At 38.8% G+C, this 16,266-nt stretch overlaps 1 protein-coding gene across 3 annotated transcripts in view; it reads right to left on the reverse strand.

Annotated features, from left to right (window-relative positions):
• The window catches only part of LOC126297792 (polyamine-transporting ATPase 13A3), a 422,483-nt gene that overhangs the window by 30,018 nt on the left and 376,199 nt on the right, over positions 1-16,266 (reverse strand). For all 3 annotated transcript variants that reach the window (XM_049988996.1, XM_049988997.1, XM_049988995.1), the window contains 2 exons: positions 11,494-11,644; positions 4,824-5,066 (listed from right to left, as the gene is read on the reverse strand). In XM_049988996.1, coding sequence (XP_049844953.1) covers positions 4,824-5,066; positions 11,494-11,644 — 394 coding nt within the window. The remainder of the gene's footprint in view (positions 1-4,823; positions 5,067-11,493; positions 11,645-16,266) is intronic.

The raw sequence follows: 16,266 nt of genomic DNA on the forward strand, positions 1-16,266 counted from the left end.
TTTGAATTTGGCAACTCAGTTTAAATGTTTTAGCCATTGTGTCGGCTCCTGATCAGCGTTTCTGGAAAACACTGATGGATGCCTGCTTTGTAGCTGACTTACTGCTGTTTTGGACTCTACTTGTCTCCTGAATATACAGATCTTGGGAAAGATGTACTGCTTGTACTTTGGTTCTTGTCCATGTAGTCAATGATTTTTATGTTGCCTAGTTGGAGCCACAGTGATGTAAATGTTTTGAAGTACCCTGTGTCTCCATCAAATAGTGTCATGTCAAAACTACAATCAAATCCACACCTGAAGGCAGGGCTATCAGTGAAGTACAGCATTTAGAACTGAAAACATGTTTGTTACTGGCTCTAACATACAGCCAGAACAAAACTCCACTCCTGGATGAAGTGTGCAGCTGTTTATACAAACATTGAATAGTCCATAATGCTGGTATTTATACAGACATTGAATATTCCATAATATACAAACATTAAAAACATAAAGCATTCGGGAAATGATAAATACTAAGTAACAAATAACTGCTGGTGGTCGGGTTTGAACTGGCGGCCAGCATCATGCCAAATGCCAATCAGCAATATTAACCACGATGCCACTTCGCATACGCCATAGCTCACATTTGTATTAATAATGTTTGTAGGATTGTAGGAGACGTAGCCATAAAGTCTTAATTCTCAACCCCCACCCCTACCAAACAAAAAATCTAGCTACAACCATGAAACTTGTTGATGGGTGACTTAATGGACATCTTGACTGTAGACATCTTCATTTTAGCTTTCCAGGAAATATTGCACCTCAAAAATCACCTTGTTATTATTCTGGAAATGCCTGTCATGCCCTTGTTTCTTTATCTGAGGAAAGAGAAAGAAGTCATTGGAGATCATACCATGAGAATATGAACATTAAGGCTAAATTTTATAACCCAAAGAAGCATATGTGGCTGGCCTATATAGAATGAGCTGGGGCATTGTTACAGAGAAAAAACAGCTTTTGGACAGCTTCACAGAATACTTCATCTTGAAAGCTTCCCATAAAACTTTATCACAAGATTTCTGTAATGTGCTCTTGTAGCAGTTTGCTTCTTACACGGATAATCCATTAGTGCCACATAGTGGCAGTCCCAAAAAACACTCAGCATCATCATGTTCGATGATGTTTGGGACTTCATCTTTTTCATTGGTGGTGAATCCATATTTCCACTGCTGGCTTTGCTCCTTTTTCATGGAGCCATAGTGATACACCCAGCACTTGGAAGGGAGAGAGGGGCAGGACGTATTCCTTTGCAGCTGGCTAGTGGGGGTGGTTGAAAAATTACAGATGTGTGGATATATCCTCTTAGAGATCTGTTTTTGAACTAGGTTTGCAGGATAGCACCTGTCTGTGTAGGCCTTCTATATATAAATCTACATGCATACGCCACAAGCCTCTGTACAGTAAATGGCAGCTGGTGCTTTGAACCACTGTTAGTCATTCCCTTTTCAGTTCCACATTCAAATGGAGTGAGGAGAAATTATAGTTTGCATGTGTGTATGTGAGCTCTTATCTCACTTATTTGTCTTGATGGTTCATTTGCAACATTGGTGTTGGAAGCCATAGAACCATTTGCAGTCTTTTTCTAATGCTGGTCCATTAAACTCCCTCAACAAGATTTTGCTTCAATAGGACATTCAGCATACTGGGCAAGGAATTACTCACCATGGCAGGAGGCTAGACTGTTAGGAGACACTTTTTAATGTGCATAGGATGGTGGCTGTCACAGTTGAGGCACTTTTGTTGGTTGGTGAATTTCAAATCAACAGATTTCTATGGAGTGATTGGAAGTCATTGTCCAGGACGAACCATTATGAATTGAAGAGGAGCAGGTAAAAGGGATAGGAGAAAATGTGTTATGCATGTAGCTGAATGAGGATAGAGTATCTTGGCTCCTGGTATCATCACTGAACATAAACCAACAAGGTTTAGGATCTCATATTTATAGGAAAGTTTTCTCTCAGTGGCCCATAAACCAATTTGACATATGAAGGTGCCCTAAAATGATGTGACATCCTTCACCAGAACTTGGTATATGTCTTCTATGACTCCTTTCATCAGGTGTGAGATAGCTTCTGTCATACTTGGATTTATGATGTGACATAGTGCCAAACAACTCCTTCACCAAGTAAATGCACTACAGAAAAACAGGTATTTGGAAGACAGACAACAATATGCTGGTATGTTGGCACCGTGGACACAGAGTATGCTGCAGAGAGAGAAGACGAGTGTTTGATGACTATTAGGCCTCAAGACATCTGAGAACTGAGAGTATGTACATAGCTTATCAGACTGATGATAAGGGAAGTGTTTTTTGATGGATGTTATTCTGAAAATTCTACATGCCATTAGTAAGGAACACCAGCAAGCATTGAGCTGAGGTTCATGAAAGCTGATTAAACAAATGTAATGGCTTCAAATTTTTGGTTCTTTGGTTTGATGGTGGAACTTTTAAGCTTTTTGTACTGTGAATCCACACTGCTCTATGCATCAGTCCTTGAAGGAAGAAACATTATTGTAGAATGGAAATTATCAACCTAGTATACATCCAGGCTGTTTGGAAATTCATGCCCAAGCATTCTTCAGTGCTGTTTGAGTGTTTGGGAATCACACCATATTGGATTCGAGGAGGGCATCGAAACAACTCAAGAGATGGGCGGCTAGATCTGTTACTGGTAGGTTCAATCAACACACAAGTATCATGTAGATTCTATAGGAACTCAAATAGGAATCCCTGGAAGGAAGAAGACGTTCTTTTGAAGGAACACTATTAAGAAAATTTAGAAAACAGGCATTTGAAGCTGACTGCAGAATGATTTTTCTGTCGCCAATGTACATTTCACATAAGCACCGCGAAAATAAGACAAGAGAAATCAGTGCTCATGTGGAGCCAGTCATTTTTCCCTTGCTCTGTTTGTGGGTGGAACAGGAAAGGAAATGACTGGCAGTGGTACAAAGACCCTCCGCCATGCACAACACGGTGGCTTGTGGAATCTGTATGTAGATGCAGAAGCTCTTTATCCATCACTGCAGGACTAGGTTTTAAAATAAAAATATTCTTTGTCAAAATGTCCCATCCTTCACCGTTTGTGAGGGAAAACTATCTACAGTATGTGGTGTGGTAACACTAGAAAATGGTGATCCACATATAGTGAAGAGAAATTATACCGAAAAACCAGAAGTCACACAATAAACCTTCTTCTGTTAACATAAGACATCCATGCTTAACATTAACAATACTGTTAAATCTATGACAGGAACCGATCAAACATTGAGTTAGAACTGAAAGCATCAATGGTGACGTGTTGTAGAATGTTCCCACTCACGTTCTTAAGCATTCAGAAACAATTTTGAATAGTGGCTGTAAATTACTGCAAATATTGACAGTGGTTTCATTGTACAGTTACGTTTATTGGTGTGGTTTAATTTTATTGAACTTTGTATGTACCATAACTTACAAAAGGAGAAGATCAGGATTTAACATCCTGTCTGTGAGAAAGGAAAATGGTCGTACCCTATCAAAGAAACTATTCTGGCATATGCAGTAAGCGATTTGGGAAAACCAAAAAAAAAAAAAAAAAAAAAAAAAAAAAAAAAAAAAAAAATCTAAATGTCTGGATAAGAATTTGAACTACTTTCTTCCTAAATTCAAATCCAGTGTCCTAATACTACATCACTCATTATATCTTTACATGTTACACTTGGTCATACCATTGTAGGTTTGTTTACTATCCATTAGTCTTTGTTATCTCAAACAAAGACTGATGGATAGTAAACTACAATTAGATGCCAGTATCAATTCATGTTTAGCACTGAACAAACCTACAATGCAGAACATTAAAAAATACACCCAATGAAGCTGAGAGGATTGAAATTGGAAATATGAGGTAGTTTGAACTACAACTTTACACCACTGACCTATATCATAATTATTTGAAAATGTTACTCAGTCATGAGATAAACTCAAACCACTCTCCCCATCCTGCAGAGCTGTCACATGATATAACTAATAAGAGTTTTTCTCATAAATGTTGTACCACACAACATCTTGGCAAAGAGTAATTTTGTTTTAAATTTTAATGCTGCACGGTATGACGAAGAGCTTGAATGTGAATTTCCAGATGTCCTTTATAAGATAACCGAGGTGGCGCAGTGGTTAGCACACTGGACTCGCATTCGGGAGGACGATGGTTCAATCCCATCTCCGACCATCCTGATTTAGGTTTTCCGAGATTTCCCTAAATCGTTTCAGGCAGATGCCGGGATGGTTCCTTTGAAAGGGCACAGCCGATTTCCTTCATAACCCGAGCTTGCGCTCCGTCTCTAATGACCTTGTTGTCGACGGGACGTTAAACACTAACAACCACCACCTTTATAAGATAAGATAATCTCTTACACAGATTATTCGATCATTTTTCAATGAACACACTTTTACAGGTGACTCCTGCATAAGAAAGTTGCAGGAATCCTCATATTGGAATCATATCATTTCTTTCTTTAACAATGAGCATTTATATTATTTGCAAAAGGATGACACACCGTTAGATTTTCCTAAAGATATGTAACTTTTCTTTAATATATGTTTCCCCAATGAACAGGATGCATTTAACACCTAAAACCAGTTTTACATTCTGTACATCTCAGTATGTACACCACGTGTAATATCTAAAATATGTCTCTTGAAACAAATTATAAAAGTTAATTTTTTGTTTGATGTGATCGTGTTTACAAATCAGATGATGGAAATTTTCCTGGAGGAAAAACTGCTGAAATAATAGTTTACATACCTGTTATCATAACTGTCCTGATATTAGCTGATTTCAGTTGTTTTATTATTCCAGTTGTCTCGGGTTTCAGTCTGTTCTCCATAACAATGAGCCCAAGAAATATCAGGTTTGATTCTATTTCTTCTCTTTGAATTCTCTGTGTTTTAACATAATTGATTTTTGGGAGCCCTTTGTATGCCAGGGCAAGGACCCTGTAGCCTTCCTGAGCATATCCTTGTAACACAGTGTCAAAATCAGCAGGAACTGGAAGAAAAATGTGCAGATTACATTAGATACACAGTTCAGTCTGAAGGTATAAAGTGAGGAGATCCTTGAGGATATGGTACATCTTAAAAATATGTAATGCATGTTTACAGAAAAATGAAAAGCTGATCTTCTTTCGACAGATATTAAGTAAATTGGTTGTTGAGTTGAACATAATTGAAATTTTTAAACACACTAAAGTGTGTAGACAGTATTGTCAAAAGAAAATGCTAACTTACATAAATTGCTTTATGGCACAGAAAATGCGGATAAGTCAGGTATTAGATACTACACTCATTATGAGATATTTTTAATGGTTTGTGCATCAAATGAGTCTATTAAGAAACCCAGCACTCGTGTAGAAATAGATGGCCACAAATAAATCCTTAAACTCTGCTTTATTGCCAACAAAACATTTTATGGTTATTGGCAAGTCATTGAAGATGAGTATTTCTCCACAATTCATAGTTTTCCAAGTGAAAAACAAATAATCGGAGGAGAAAAGGTAACCACTCACAACAAAGTTGGACCGAGTGAGGTGGTGCAGTGGTTAGCACACAGGACTCGCATTCAGGAGGACAATGGTTCAAATCTGCATCCAGCCTTCCTAATTTAGGTTTTCTGTGATTGCCCTAAATCACTTCACGCAAACGCCAGGATGATTCCTTTTAAAGGGCACGGCCAACTTCCTTCCCTATCATTCCCTAATCTGATGGGACCAATGACCTAGCTGTTTGGTCTCCTCCCCCAAATCAACTAACCGACCACAAATTTTAGACATTGATCAGCCCATGTGACCACAATCAAGACTGAAATTATCACTAACCTTTCAATCTATGCCCTTTCTCAAAAATAAGGGAGTAACAAAAACACACACATACATGCATTGTGCCTTGTAAGAGTGATGCAGGCTGACTGGGATGAGGGTTTATATTAGATGGAGTGGGTAAGAGAAACGAGGAGGTCAGGAGAATTTGGGCGAAGTAGAAGGAATGAAAGGGTAAAATGATCAGCAGCAGAAGCACTGGGACTGGTGTATACGTGTGGATGGAAACTACTTCGAGGGTGATGGTGACCATTAGTACAAAGGTAAGGTTTTCAACAGATGGCAGCACCAGTCCCGAAAATTTTGGATAGCACCTCATACAGTGCCTGAAGCTGAAGCTGTAGCTGCTTTACATGTGATAGCACATAAATAAAAACAGTAATCGCAGATGAGTCAAAGAAAATGAGTAACAAAATATTTCACAGCTGCCTCTAGTTTCCAGCGTGATGGGAGCTACAAGATATATATACTACTGAAATAAATGGTTGTAGCTCTGTCACCAGTTGCATTGAGAAGTATCTTTTTTTATATCTTGATGGTGACTAGTTTTGGACAGGGCATCAACGAGCCCTACCTGGCACAGGCAGAGTAAGTTGTGTACAGCACATAGAGTGATGGAGCGGGCTGGAACAAAGAGAAACAGAACAGCAAAAAAGGGAGACTGCATAGAGACACAATATGGGTGTAGATTAGTGAAGTGAATTGATAGGCACGTTGACAGGCGCAACGGTATGTATGGTCAAGGGTAAGTGGGAACTGCAGCTAATAGGATTGTGGGATGGAAAGGATTGCTGTAAGGACAATTCCCATTGATGTAATTTAGAAAAGTTGGTACAGGGAGGGAGGATTCAGAAACAGCCACTGTAGTTGGGTATGTCTCACTCGGCTGTATGCTTTGCCACTGGGTAATTAACTTTGCTCTCGTCCACGATTTGGCAATGGGCATTCATTCAAATAGCTGGTTAATGGTCATACCTACAAAAGTCTGTGAAGAAATTTGAATGGAGTTGGTATATGGCATGACTGCTTTCACAAATGGCCGTGCCTCTATTAGGGTAGTATATGCCTGTGACAGGACTGGAACAGTATGTGCTGGGTGGGACCATAGGACAGGTCTTGCATATGGGCCTTCTGAAGCAATATGACCCTGGTGGCAAAGGGTAGGAGGTTCTGGATAACAGTTAATGACTCCTCCTGTTGACTGTTCTTACTCCTAGTACTGATTACATGAACTGAGGTGTTGGTCTGAAATACAGGTATATTATTTATAGTAAATTTCATTTGGAAATAAATGCACTGAAAAACAGTGGTTAGTGTATTCTTATCCTCTGAACAGGTTTTTTGCAGGGTGTGCCTGAATTTATACTTCAAATAATTCATGTTACATATTTAATAACTAGGACAACTTGTGTTTGCCTTTACAAGCTAACCCAGAATATTATACTTTTTGTCACTATGAGAAGAAAGAAAGGAAATTAGGCAGTTATCTTCTCTTTTGCATCACGTATGACTAACAACATTTACATTGCAAATGGAGATATGGTTAGGTATATCAGCAAATTGTGTGGTATGATCTTCCCACTTGAACTTCTGATCTTTAATCTTTTACATCTGCTCCATCTTTAAAAATTCTGTGAAAGCTTAAGATATAGTCAAGTGCAAAAAGGTTGTGGCAACTGAATTTTATAATGCTTTTTAATGTAGATTATTGTCACACTTGTTTTTAGACAGATTCCTTTTCTTTACTGAACATCTTCAGTTGCAGAGAAGCCAGTCAGTTTCATGTGCTGTACAAAGCATCCAAAAGTAACTTATGAAGAAACCTGGTAATCATTGTAAAAATGAGCAGCAGCAGAAGCACTGGAACTGGTGTATACGTGCGGATGGGAACTACTTCGAGGGTGATGGTGACCATTAGTCCAAAGGTAAGGTTTTCAACAGATGACAGCACCAGTCCTGAAAATTTTGGATAGCACCTCATACTGTGCCTGAAGCTGAAGCTATCACATGTGGTAGCACATAAATAAAAACAGTAATCAAAGATGAGTCAAAGAAAATGAGTAACAAAATATTTTACAGCTGCCTCTAGTTTCCAGCGTGATGGGAGCTACAAGATATATACAGGGTGAGTCACCTAATGTTACCACTGGATATATTTTGTAAACCACATCAAATACTGACGAACCGATTCCACAGACCGAACGTGAGGAGAGGGGCTAGTGTAATTGTTTAATACAAACCATACAAAAATGCACGGAAGTATGTTTTTTAACACAAACCTACGTTTTTTTAAATGGAACCCCGTTAGTTCTCTTAGCACATCTGAACATATAAACAAATATGTAATCAGTGCTGTTTGTTGCATTGTAAAATGTTAATTACATCTGGAGATATTGTAACCTAAAGTTGACGCTTGAAACCTCCGAAGTTCAGTTGCTTGTTGTAACAAGCACGGGCCATGGTCGGCGAGCAGCGTCTGCAAGGACATGTTTACGATGACGACCATGTTTACGAATGTGGCTGTAGTGCACTGTTGTGGATTGGTCTATCTGTCGCAGTGTCCGCTTGTAGTGCTTGCTGCTATTGTTATTCTGCATTCGTCTCTGCACGCAGACCAACTGTAGTACACCGTGTTACCAGACGTCTGTGGTAGTGTAGTGTTGTAGGAACTGTGACCATGGTGTATTCGAACTCTGAAAAAGCGGAGATGATACTCATCTATGGCGAGTGTCGACGAAATGCAGCTGAAGCCTGCAGGGTGTATGCAGAACGGTACCCGGACAGAGAGCATCTAACATGCCACACATTGCAAAACATCTACCGCCAACTGTGTGCAACATGTATGATCGTAGCACGCAAACAGGTCCGTAACAGGCCCGTCACAGGAGAAGCGGGTGCGGTTTGTGTGTTAGCTGCTGTTGCCATGAACCCACACATGAGTACACGGGACATTGCAAGAGCCAGTGGACTGTGTCAAAGTAGTGTCATGCGCATACTGCATCGTCAACACTTTCACCCATTTCATGTGTCACTACATCAGCAATTACATGGTGATGACTTTAATCATCAAGTGCAATTCTGTCAATGGGCATTAACAGAGAATGCATTGCAGTTCTACTTGTTTACCGATGATGCGGGTTTCACAAACCACGGGGCAGTGAATCTACAGAACATGCATTACTGGTCCGTGGACAATCCTCACTGGCTCAGACAGGTAGAGCGACAGCGACCGTGGACTGTAAATGTATGGTGCGGAATCATTGGCGACCACCTCATTGGTCCTCACTTCATTGCAGGTGCCCAACAGCTGCAACATACATCGTGTTTCTACAGAGCAATCTGCCAACATTGCTCGTAAATGTCCCACTGGAAGTGAATCGATGTATATGGTATCAGCATGATGGTGCACCTGCACATTCCACAATTAACACTAGGCTGACCTTTGACAGGATGTTTGACGGGCGTTTCATAGGACGTGGAGGACGCATAAATTGGCCAGCCTGTTCTCCTGATCTTACACCTCTGGACTTCTTTCTGTGCAGTACCTTAAAGGAGAATGTGTACCGTGATGTGCCGAACAACCCCAGAGAATATGAAACAACGTATTGTGGCAGCCTGCGGCGACATTACACCAGATGAACTGCGGCATTTACGACATTCATTACGCCAGAGATTGCAATTGTGTGCAGCAAATGATGGCCACCACATTGAACATCTCTTGGCCTGACATGTCAGGACACACTCTATTCCACTCCGTAATTGAAAACGGAAATCACGTGTGTACGTGTACCTCACCCCTCAAGGTACTGTATATGTGCGTCATTGAAAAGACCAATAAAAAGGTGTTAGCATGTGGATGTAATGTGCTGTTCCAGTCTCTTTTTTACCTAATGTCCATCACCATAATTCGGTGCTCTCCGATACACACGATTGAACAGCAGAGGAGCGGTACTCAAGCGTCAACTTTAGGTTACAATATCTCCGGATGTAATTAACATTTCACAATACAACAAATGGCACTGATTACATATTTGTTTATATGTTCAGATGTGCTAACAAAACTACTGGGGTTCCATTTAAAAAAACATAGGTTTGTGTTAAGAGACATACTTCCGTGCATTTCTTTATGGTTTGTATTAACCAATTACACTAGCCCCTCTCCTCACATTCGGTCTCTGGAATCGATTCGTCAGTATTTGATGTGGTTTACGAAATATATCCAGCGGTAATGTTAGGTGACTCACCCTGTATACTACTGAAATAAATCGTTGTAGCTCTGTCACCAGTTGCATTGAGAAGTATCTTTTTTTATATCTTGATGCTGACTAGTTTTGGACACCTGATTACATTTTCAAACCATCTGTACCATAAGTGTGACAAATACAGGCGATAACCTATGCACAAAAACTGCCTCTGCAGTATTGATCAAAGCAGCACTATGGCTGACTCAACGCCTGTTGTATATACTATGCTGCCTCATGCTCATACCTCTCACATCTTGCACCAATCAGTGGCATTCTATTCAGGAAAATGAATAGGGTTAAACATTGTGACATATTTTACTTCAACAACTGTGTCCAGTTAGCTATAAATAAGAGATGTTTTCCAAAACTCATCCTGCTGTATCAGCTATGTAGAATGTGGTGAAATATAACAAAACTACATTAACACTGCACATGAATATTTCCACTACCATGTACTTGTGATTTGTTCTCCTAAAAGTCATGCACAGAAGAAAATAATAACCATGTCATGAAAAACGGAAAATTTTGCCAACTTGATGTCCAAACCTAAACCTTCTTCTTATAGTAAGCAGTCACCCTAGCCGTTTAAACCATCAAAACATGCCTTCGAGAGCATCTCAAATTTTCAATGCGACTGATGTTTCCCTCCAATTACTTTTGAATAATAAAAGAGGTTCTCCCATGGGGTAAGTGGGGACAGTGCCACTGTAGGAATGAATTTTGTGGCACACCATGGCTCACACTGTCACAGAGACATATGTATATGAGGGTATCTATGCAAATTTAACGAAAGTCACTGAAATGAAATGAATGAATGAAATCAATGGGAATTTTATCCAGACACACTCATTCCATATTTCTGAACAGATTTCACTGATACCCTTTCCTGTTATTGCACTTCATTGATTTCATCCTCAATGATTCCCTTCATTTCATTTCAGTAAATTTAACTAATCTGAAATAAAGAATTAGTGCCTACATTTTATAAATATGGCATTTAGACTTTTCTTGAGGAATCAGATATTTTTGAAAGATCACACAGTATTGTATAACTGGAGATGTTTTCCAAGGATCAACTACCAATAAATCATAGATAAAGTTTTCTGAGTTTTTCTTGCCATGTCATGTTTGTGAGAAAAGTCAACCAGATACAGCAAGAAAACTACTAAAAATTTGTCCAAGAACATTGTTAAAAAAAATAATCTTCCAATAACAATAAGAAAGGATATATCTCTCAATGAAACTAGATCATAACATACATAGAAATAGTGAGTGCAGGGGTGTCAGAATAGTTATAGAACAGATAGGTAATATTAATTGCAGTGGTTACAACTGCAATGATATATTATGAGCATACCTGTGTTATTATGGCACAGGGATGCAATCATTTCTGGAGATCCCTTGCAGTAAGCAGTGTAATGGGCATCACCAAGCTTTCTCATAATGACACTCATACGTTGTAAGTTAGATGAAAATGGGAACTGACGAACAATGCCCAGTGTTATATCCTATAAACACAAGACAAGAACATATGATTACTTCAAAAACACTGACTCTGTATAATATTTCAATAATTATGAAATATGAAGGGTGAGAAACACACACCCACACATGCACACGCACGCACATGCACACACACACACACACACACACACACACGAATATATTTTTTTATGCTAAGAATTGTGTTCAAGCTAATGCTACTACCAGAGACATGTTGATGAGACTTGTACATTTTATTGCAGAAGCACCTAGATGAGCTGAAGATTATACAATTACCCAGGAATTGCCAAGTTCTACTGCTGCAGACTTTTGTGGCACAATAACCACGAATCTTTATTTTCTGTATGTAATTACAACAAAACAGGCTTCATGATAGGTACATGTTAATAGAGAACATAAGCAGCCTGACAAAAAATTTTTTACATTGCATGAACCAAGCAGAAATAGATAGTTTATTGCCATTTTTGAGGATATTCAGTTTGTGTGAGTTTCAGTTTATTCTCAGCCTGCACCTCATTATGTCAAAATTTGTGTTGGTTTTGGTGTAGAGATGATTAATTTCTTTCCTGGTAACAAATTTTGTAATTTTGCTCCTGATACACAGAACACAGAAACATAAAAGTACTACAGGTATATGTACTTGAAAATTTCTGGTATCTCAACTGCAGATTTTTCAGCACTCATTTAACTTTAGGACTCTGTATCTCAGAATGAACAAAAATGGACTTGTACCACAATTGAAATAAGCCCTTCATATGTCACTGCCACAACTCGAAGCTGATAAAACACATAAATTATAAATTTTATGTTTCAGATGTGTTGGATGCATAATTTTGAAAACTCCATTTAATTTAACTATTCCAGTCCAGACCTTTCTTACTCTCTTTTTATTTATTTTGCTCCTCAGCAATTCATTGCCCTCAGTACCCATAAATATAAAAGTTCATTAATTGACTGCATAATTTCATTGTTAATTTGTACAATTTCCTTTCTGATGTGTTAATATCACATTATTTTAACCTTACTGTAATTGCTTTCCAGACCTATTTTTAAATGTGCTGCAGTAAGTTCTTCAGTTTGATGCTGAAGTATATCTGCATTAGAGACGAACAGTACAAAGTCGTCAGGAAAATAAAGAAGTTAGAAATGGTACTACTTTGCTTGGATCCTTGTTCAGTTCTTAAATGATGCCCCACCATTCTGCTGAAGTTAAACTGAAGCTGTAATTTTGGTACACAGGGTGTAAGGAAATACTGCTGATAAACTGGACAGAGTTGTAGACAGTGTCTTCATGAATGAATTGAGGATACAAGTGCATGTTCAGAAACATCATCCAACAACACAACAGAAATGGCAGAACACTGGTATAATTCAACTTTAAAGCACTCTATCTCAAATATATTTTGGAAGTTTCTAACTACAGTTTTAAATGATTTTAGGGTCATTCAAGCTGTGACTTTCTAGAGTTAAAGAAACTCTCTCAGTGGCTTTGGAGTATTTTGTCCTGCAGACAGTGAATAGAGTACTGAAATATATGGAGCTTGTAGATATGGGTCTTTTAGATTAAGTAAATATCCATCCAGTTTGGATAAATGTAACAGGAAATAAACTCAGAAATCAACAAGTATTTGCAAAAGTATCACAGTTTGAAAAGCTTCCAAAATAAAATATGGTTTACACTGACGATTATCAAATTAATGGAAACACGTTGTACAGAATATGCTTCCACTTCAGATTCTTTTTGTACCATCTGATGCATAATGCTATCTTTGACCTGTTCTAGTAGCAGTCTCTGTTAATGCTGTGTAGAATCAATGTTTCTGATGTGTAGTAAGAGCTATCACATGTAGAAGAAATTGTAAACTGATTGGATGTTACATTTTCCCAACTGGGATCAATATGTAATTGTTTGGGTAGCAAAAGCAATAAAAACTTTAGTCCATATTATGATTTGGGAACATTGTGAAATTGTACATGATGTAAAACTTTATAATTGTGCACAGGGTTAGGAGTGTGGTACCAGTGTTTTTAGTCTGAGTATGGTAACAGTGCACTGTGTGGATTGAAAATATGACCATGTGACATCTGTTGGTCAACAAGATAGTAAGTCTGCACAGTAACCATTTCTGAAAACTGCTTGGGAGTTTGATCTAGAAGATTAGTTGCTGTACCCTGCACTCAAGCAACATTAGAGTAATCACACCAGTACTGTTCTAATCACGTAAAAGGCAATTTGCAATTTAAATCTGAACCACTCACTTGTTCTTTTTTATTTTATACAATATACATATAAGAAATTCATGCATCTATTCACTCTCTCATTTCTGTTTACTACTGGATACAGTAACTGTAGTACAGTGGACACTCATTAACCAGACTAATTGCTCTTGTAAATCATTTGGATAGTTGAAAAGCAAAGTAATTGAACACACATAAAAAAAACGTTTTGCATTACCTAGGTTTCGAGAGTTCCAGAACCTGTACAGAAAATTGGAACAGAGATCAACATAAACATCATTTCCACCAATCATATTGCTCATGAAAACTGCACATTGCATCTTGTACCGCCATAGAGCGAGACCTTCAGAGGTGGTGGTTCAGATTGCTATACACACTGGTACCTCTTAATAACCAGTAGCATGTCCTCTTGCACTGAACCATGCCTGTATTTGTTATGGCATACCATCCAAAAGTTCATCAAGGCACTGTTGGTCCAGATTGTTCCACTCCTCAATAGCATTTGGACGTAGATCCCTCAGAGTGGTTAGTGAGTCACATCGCCCATAAACAGCCTTTTTCAGTCTATCCCAGGCATGTTTAATAGGGTTCATGTCTGGAGAACATGTTGCCATTCTAGTTGAGCGATGTTGTTATCCTGAAGAAAGTCATTCACAAGATGTGCACAATGGGGGCGTGAATTGCCATCCATGAAGACGAATGCCTTGCCAATATGCTGCCGATATGGTTGCACTATTGGTCGGAGGATGGCATTCATGTATCGTACAACCATTACAGTGCCTTCCATGACCACCAGCGGCTTATGTCGGCCCCACATAATGCCACCCAAAAATATCAGGAAGCCTCCACCTTGCTGCACTTGCTGGACAGTGTGTCTAAGGCATTCAGCCTGACCAGGTTGCCTCCAAACACATCTCTGACAATTGTCTAGCTGAAGGCATATGCGACTCTCATCGGTGAAGAGAATGTGAAGCCAATCCTGAGTGGTCCATTTGGCATGTTGTTGGGCCGATCTGTACCGCATTGCATGGTGTCGTGGTTGCAAAGATGGACATTGCCATGGACATCGGGAGTGATGTTGCACATCATGCAGCCTACTTTTCGCATTTTGAGCTATGGCTCCTGTGGCTGCACAAAAAGCATTATTCAACTTGGTGGCACTGCTGTCAGGGTTCCTCTGTGCCATAACCTGTAGATAGCAGTCATCAACTACAGTAGTGGTCCTTGGGCAGTCTATGCGAGGCATGTCATCGACAAGTCCTGTCTCTTTGTATGTCCTCCACGTCTGGACGACATCATTTTGGTTCCCTCCGAGATGCCTGGACACTTCCCTCATTGAGAGAACCTCCCTGGTACAATATAACAAAGTGGACATGATCGAACTGTGGTATTGACCATCTAGGCATGGATGAACTACAGACAACATGAGCCATGAACCTCCTTCCTGGTGGAATGACTGGAACTGGTCAGCTGTTGGACCCCCTCCATCCAATAGGTGCTGCTCATGCATGGTTGTTTACACCTTTGGGAGGGTTTAGTGACATCTCTGAACAGTCAAAGGCACTGTGTCTGTGATGAAATATCCACAGTCAACGTGTATTTTCAGGAGTTCTGGGAACCGGGGTGATGCAAAACTTTTTTGGTGTGTTTATAAAGAAAAGCAATTTTTGTATTATAATTCTAAAAAGATAACGTATATGTACAGTTCTCTTTTAGCTACGTTGTCATGCGGTTATCTTCCTAATGTTAATACATAGAGTTACGTGTTTCTTCAAAACAACAAAAACAAATTAAACTTATTAAAATCAACAAAAATCAATGTTTATTAAGAGATTAGAGACATGTTTTGTATTTATGTACATATTTTCTCAAAATTACTAACATATTGCAACTTCAATCATGAAAGACCTGACAAAACTCACATGGGACAGTCACAGTAGTTTAATTTTGTTTAAAATATTTGATAATTGTGATTTGATGTACAATTTTTTTCCCTTCATTGTTGATATATCAAGAATTCATTTTACTTCTAAATTCACAGTATCATGCTCTGTTTATTTTTCAAACTATTCTAAAGCTGTTTGCTGGGCTTGAAATGTTTCTGCATGAAATGCTCCTGCATCATTTTCTGCATCAACATTTTCTTCTGTTTCATCTTGCATTTCCTGCTGTTTGCTTGCCTGCAATATGATTTCAACAATTTGGTCATCTGGTGTGATCTGAAAATATTGATCATTACTGTCACAAGTGAGCCAACTCCATATGGATGGCATCACATTCATGGCATGTGTGTACATTTGTCATTATCTCATTTTTATCATGAAAAACAGAATCATCCACATTGGTGTTGAATTTTCATGCTCCAGTTTTAGTATTCTGTTTCAAGGTT

This window comes from Schistocerca gregaria, chromosome X (assembly GCF_023897955.1).
Source record: "Schistocerca gregaria isolate iqSchGreg1 chromosome X, iqSchGreg1.2, whole genome shotgun sequence".
NCBI lineage: Eukaryota > Metazoa > Arthropoda > Insecta > Orthoptera > Acrididae > Schistocerca > Schistocerca gregaria.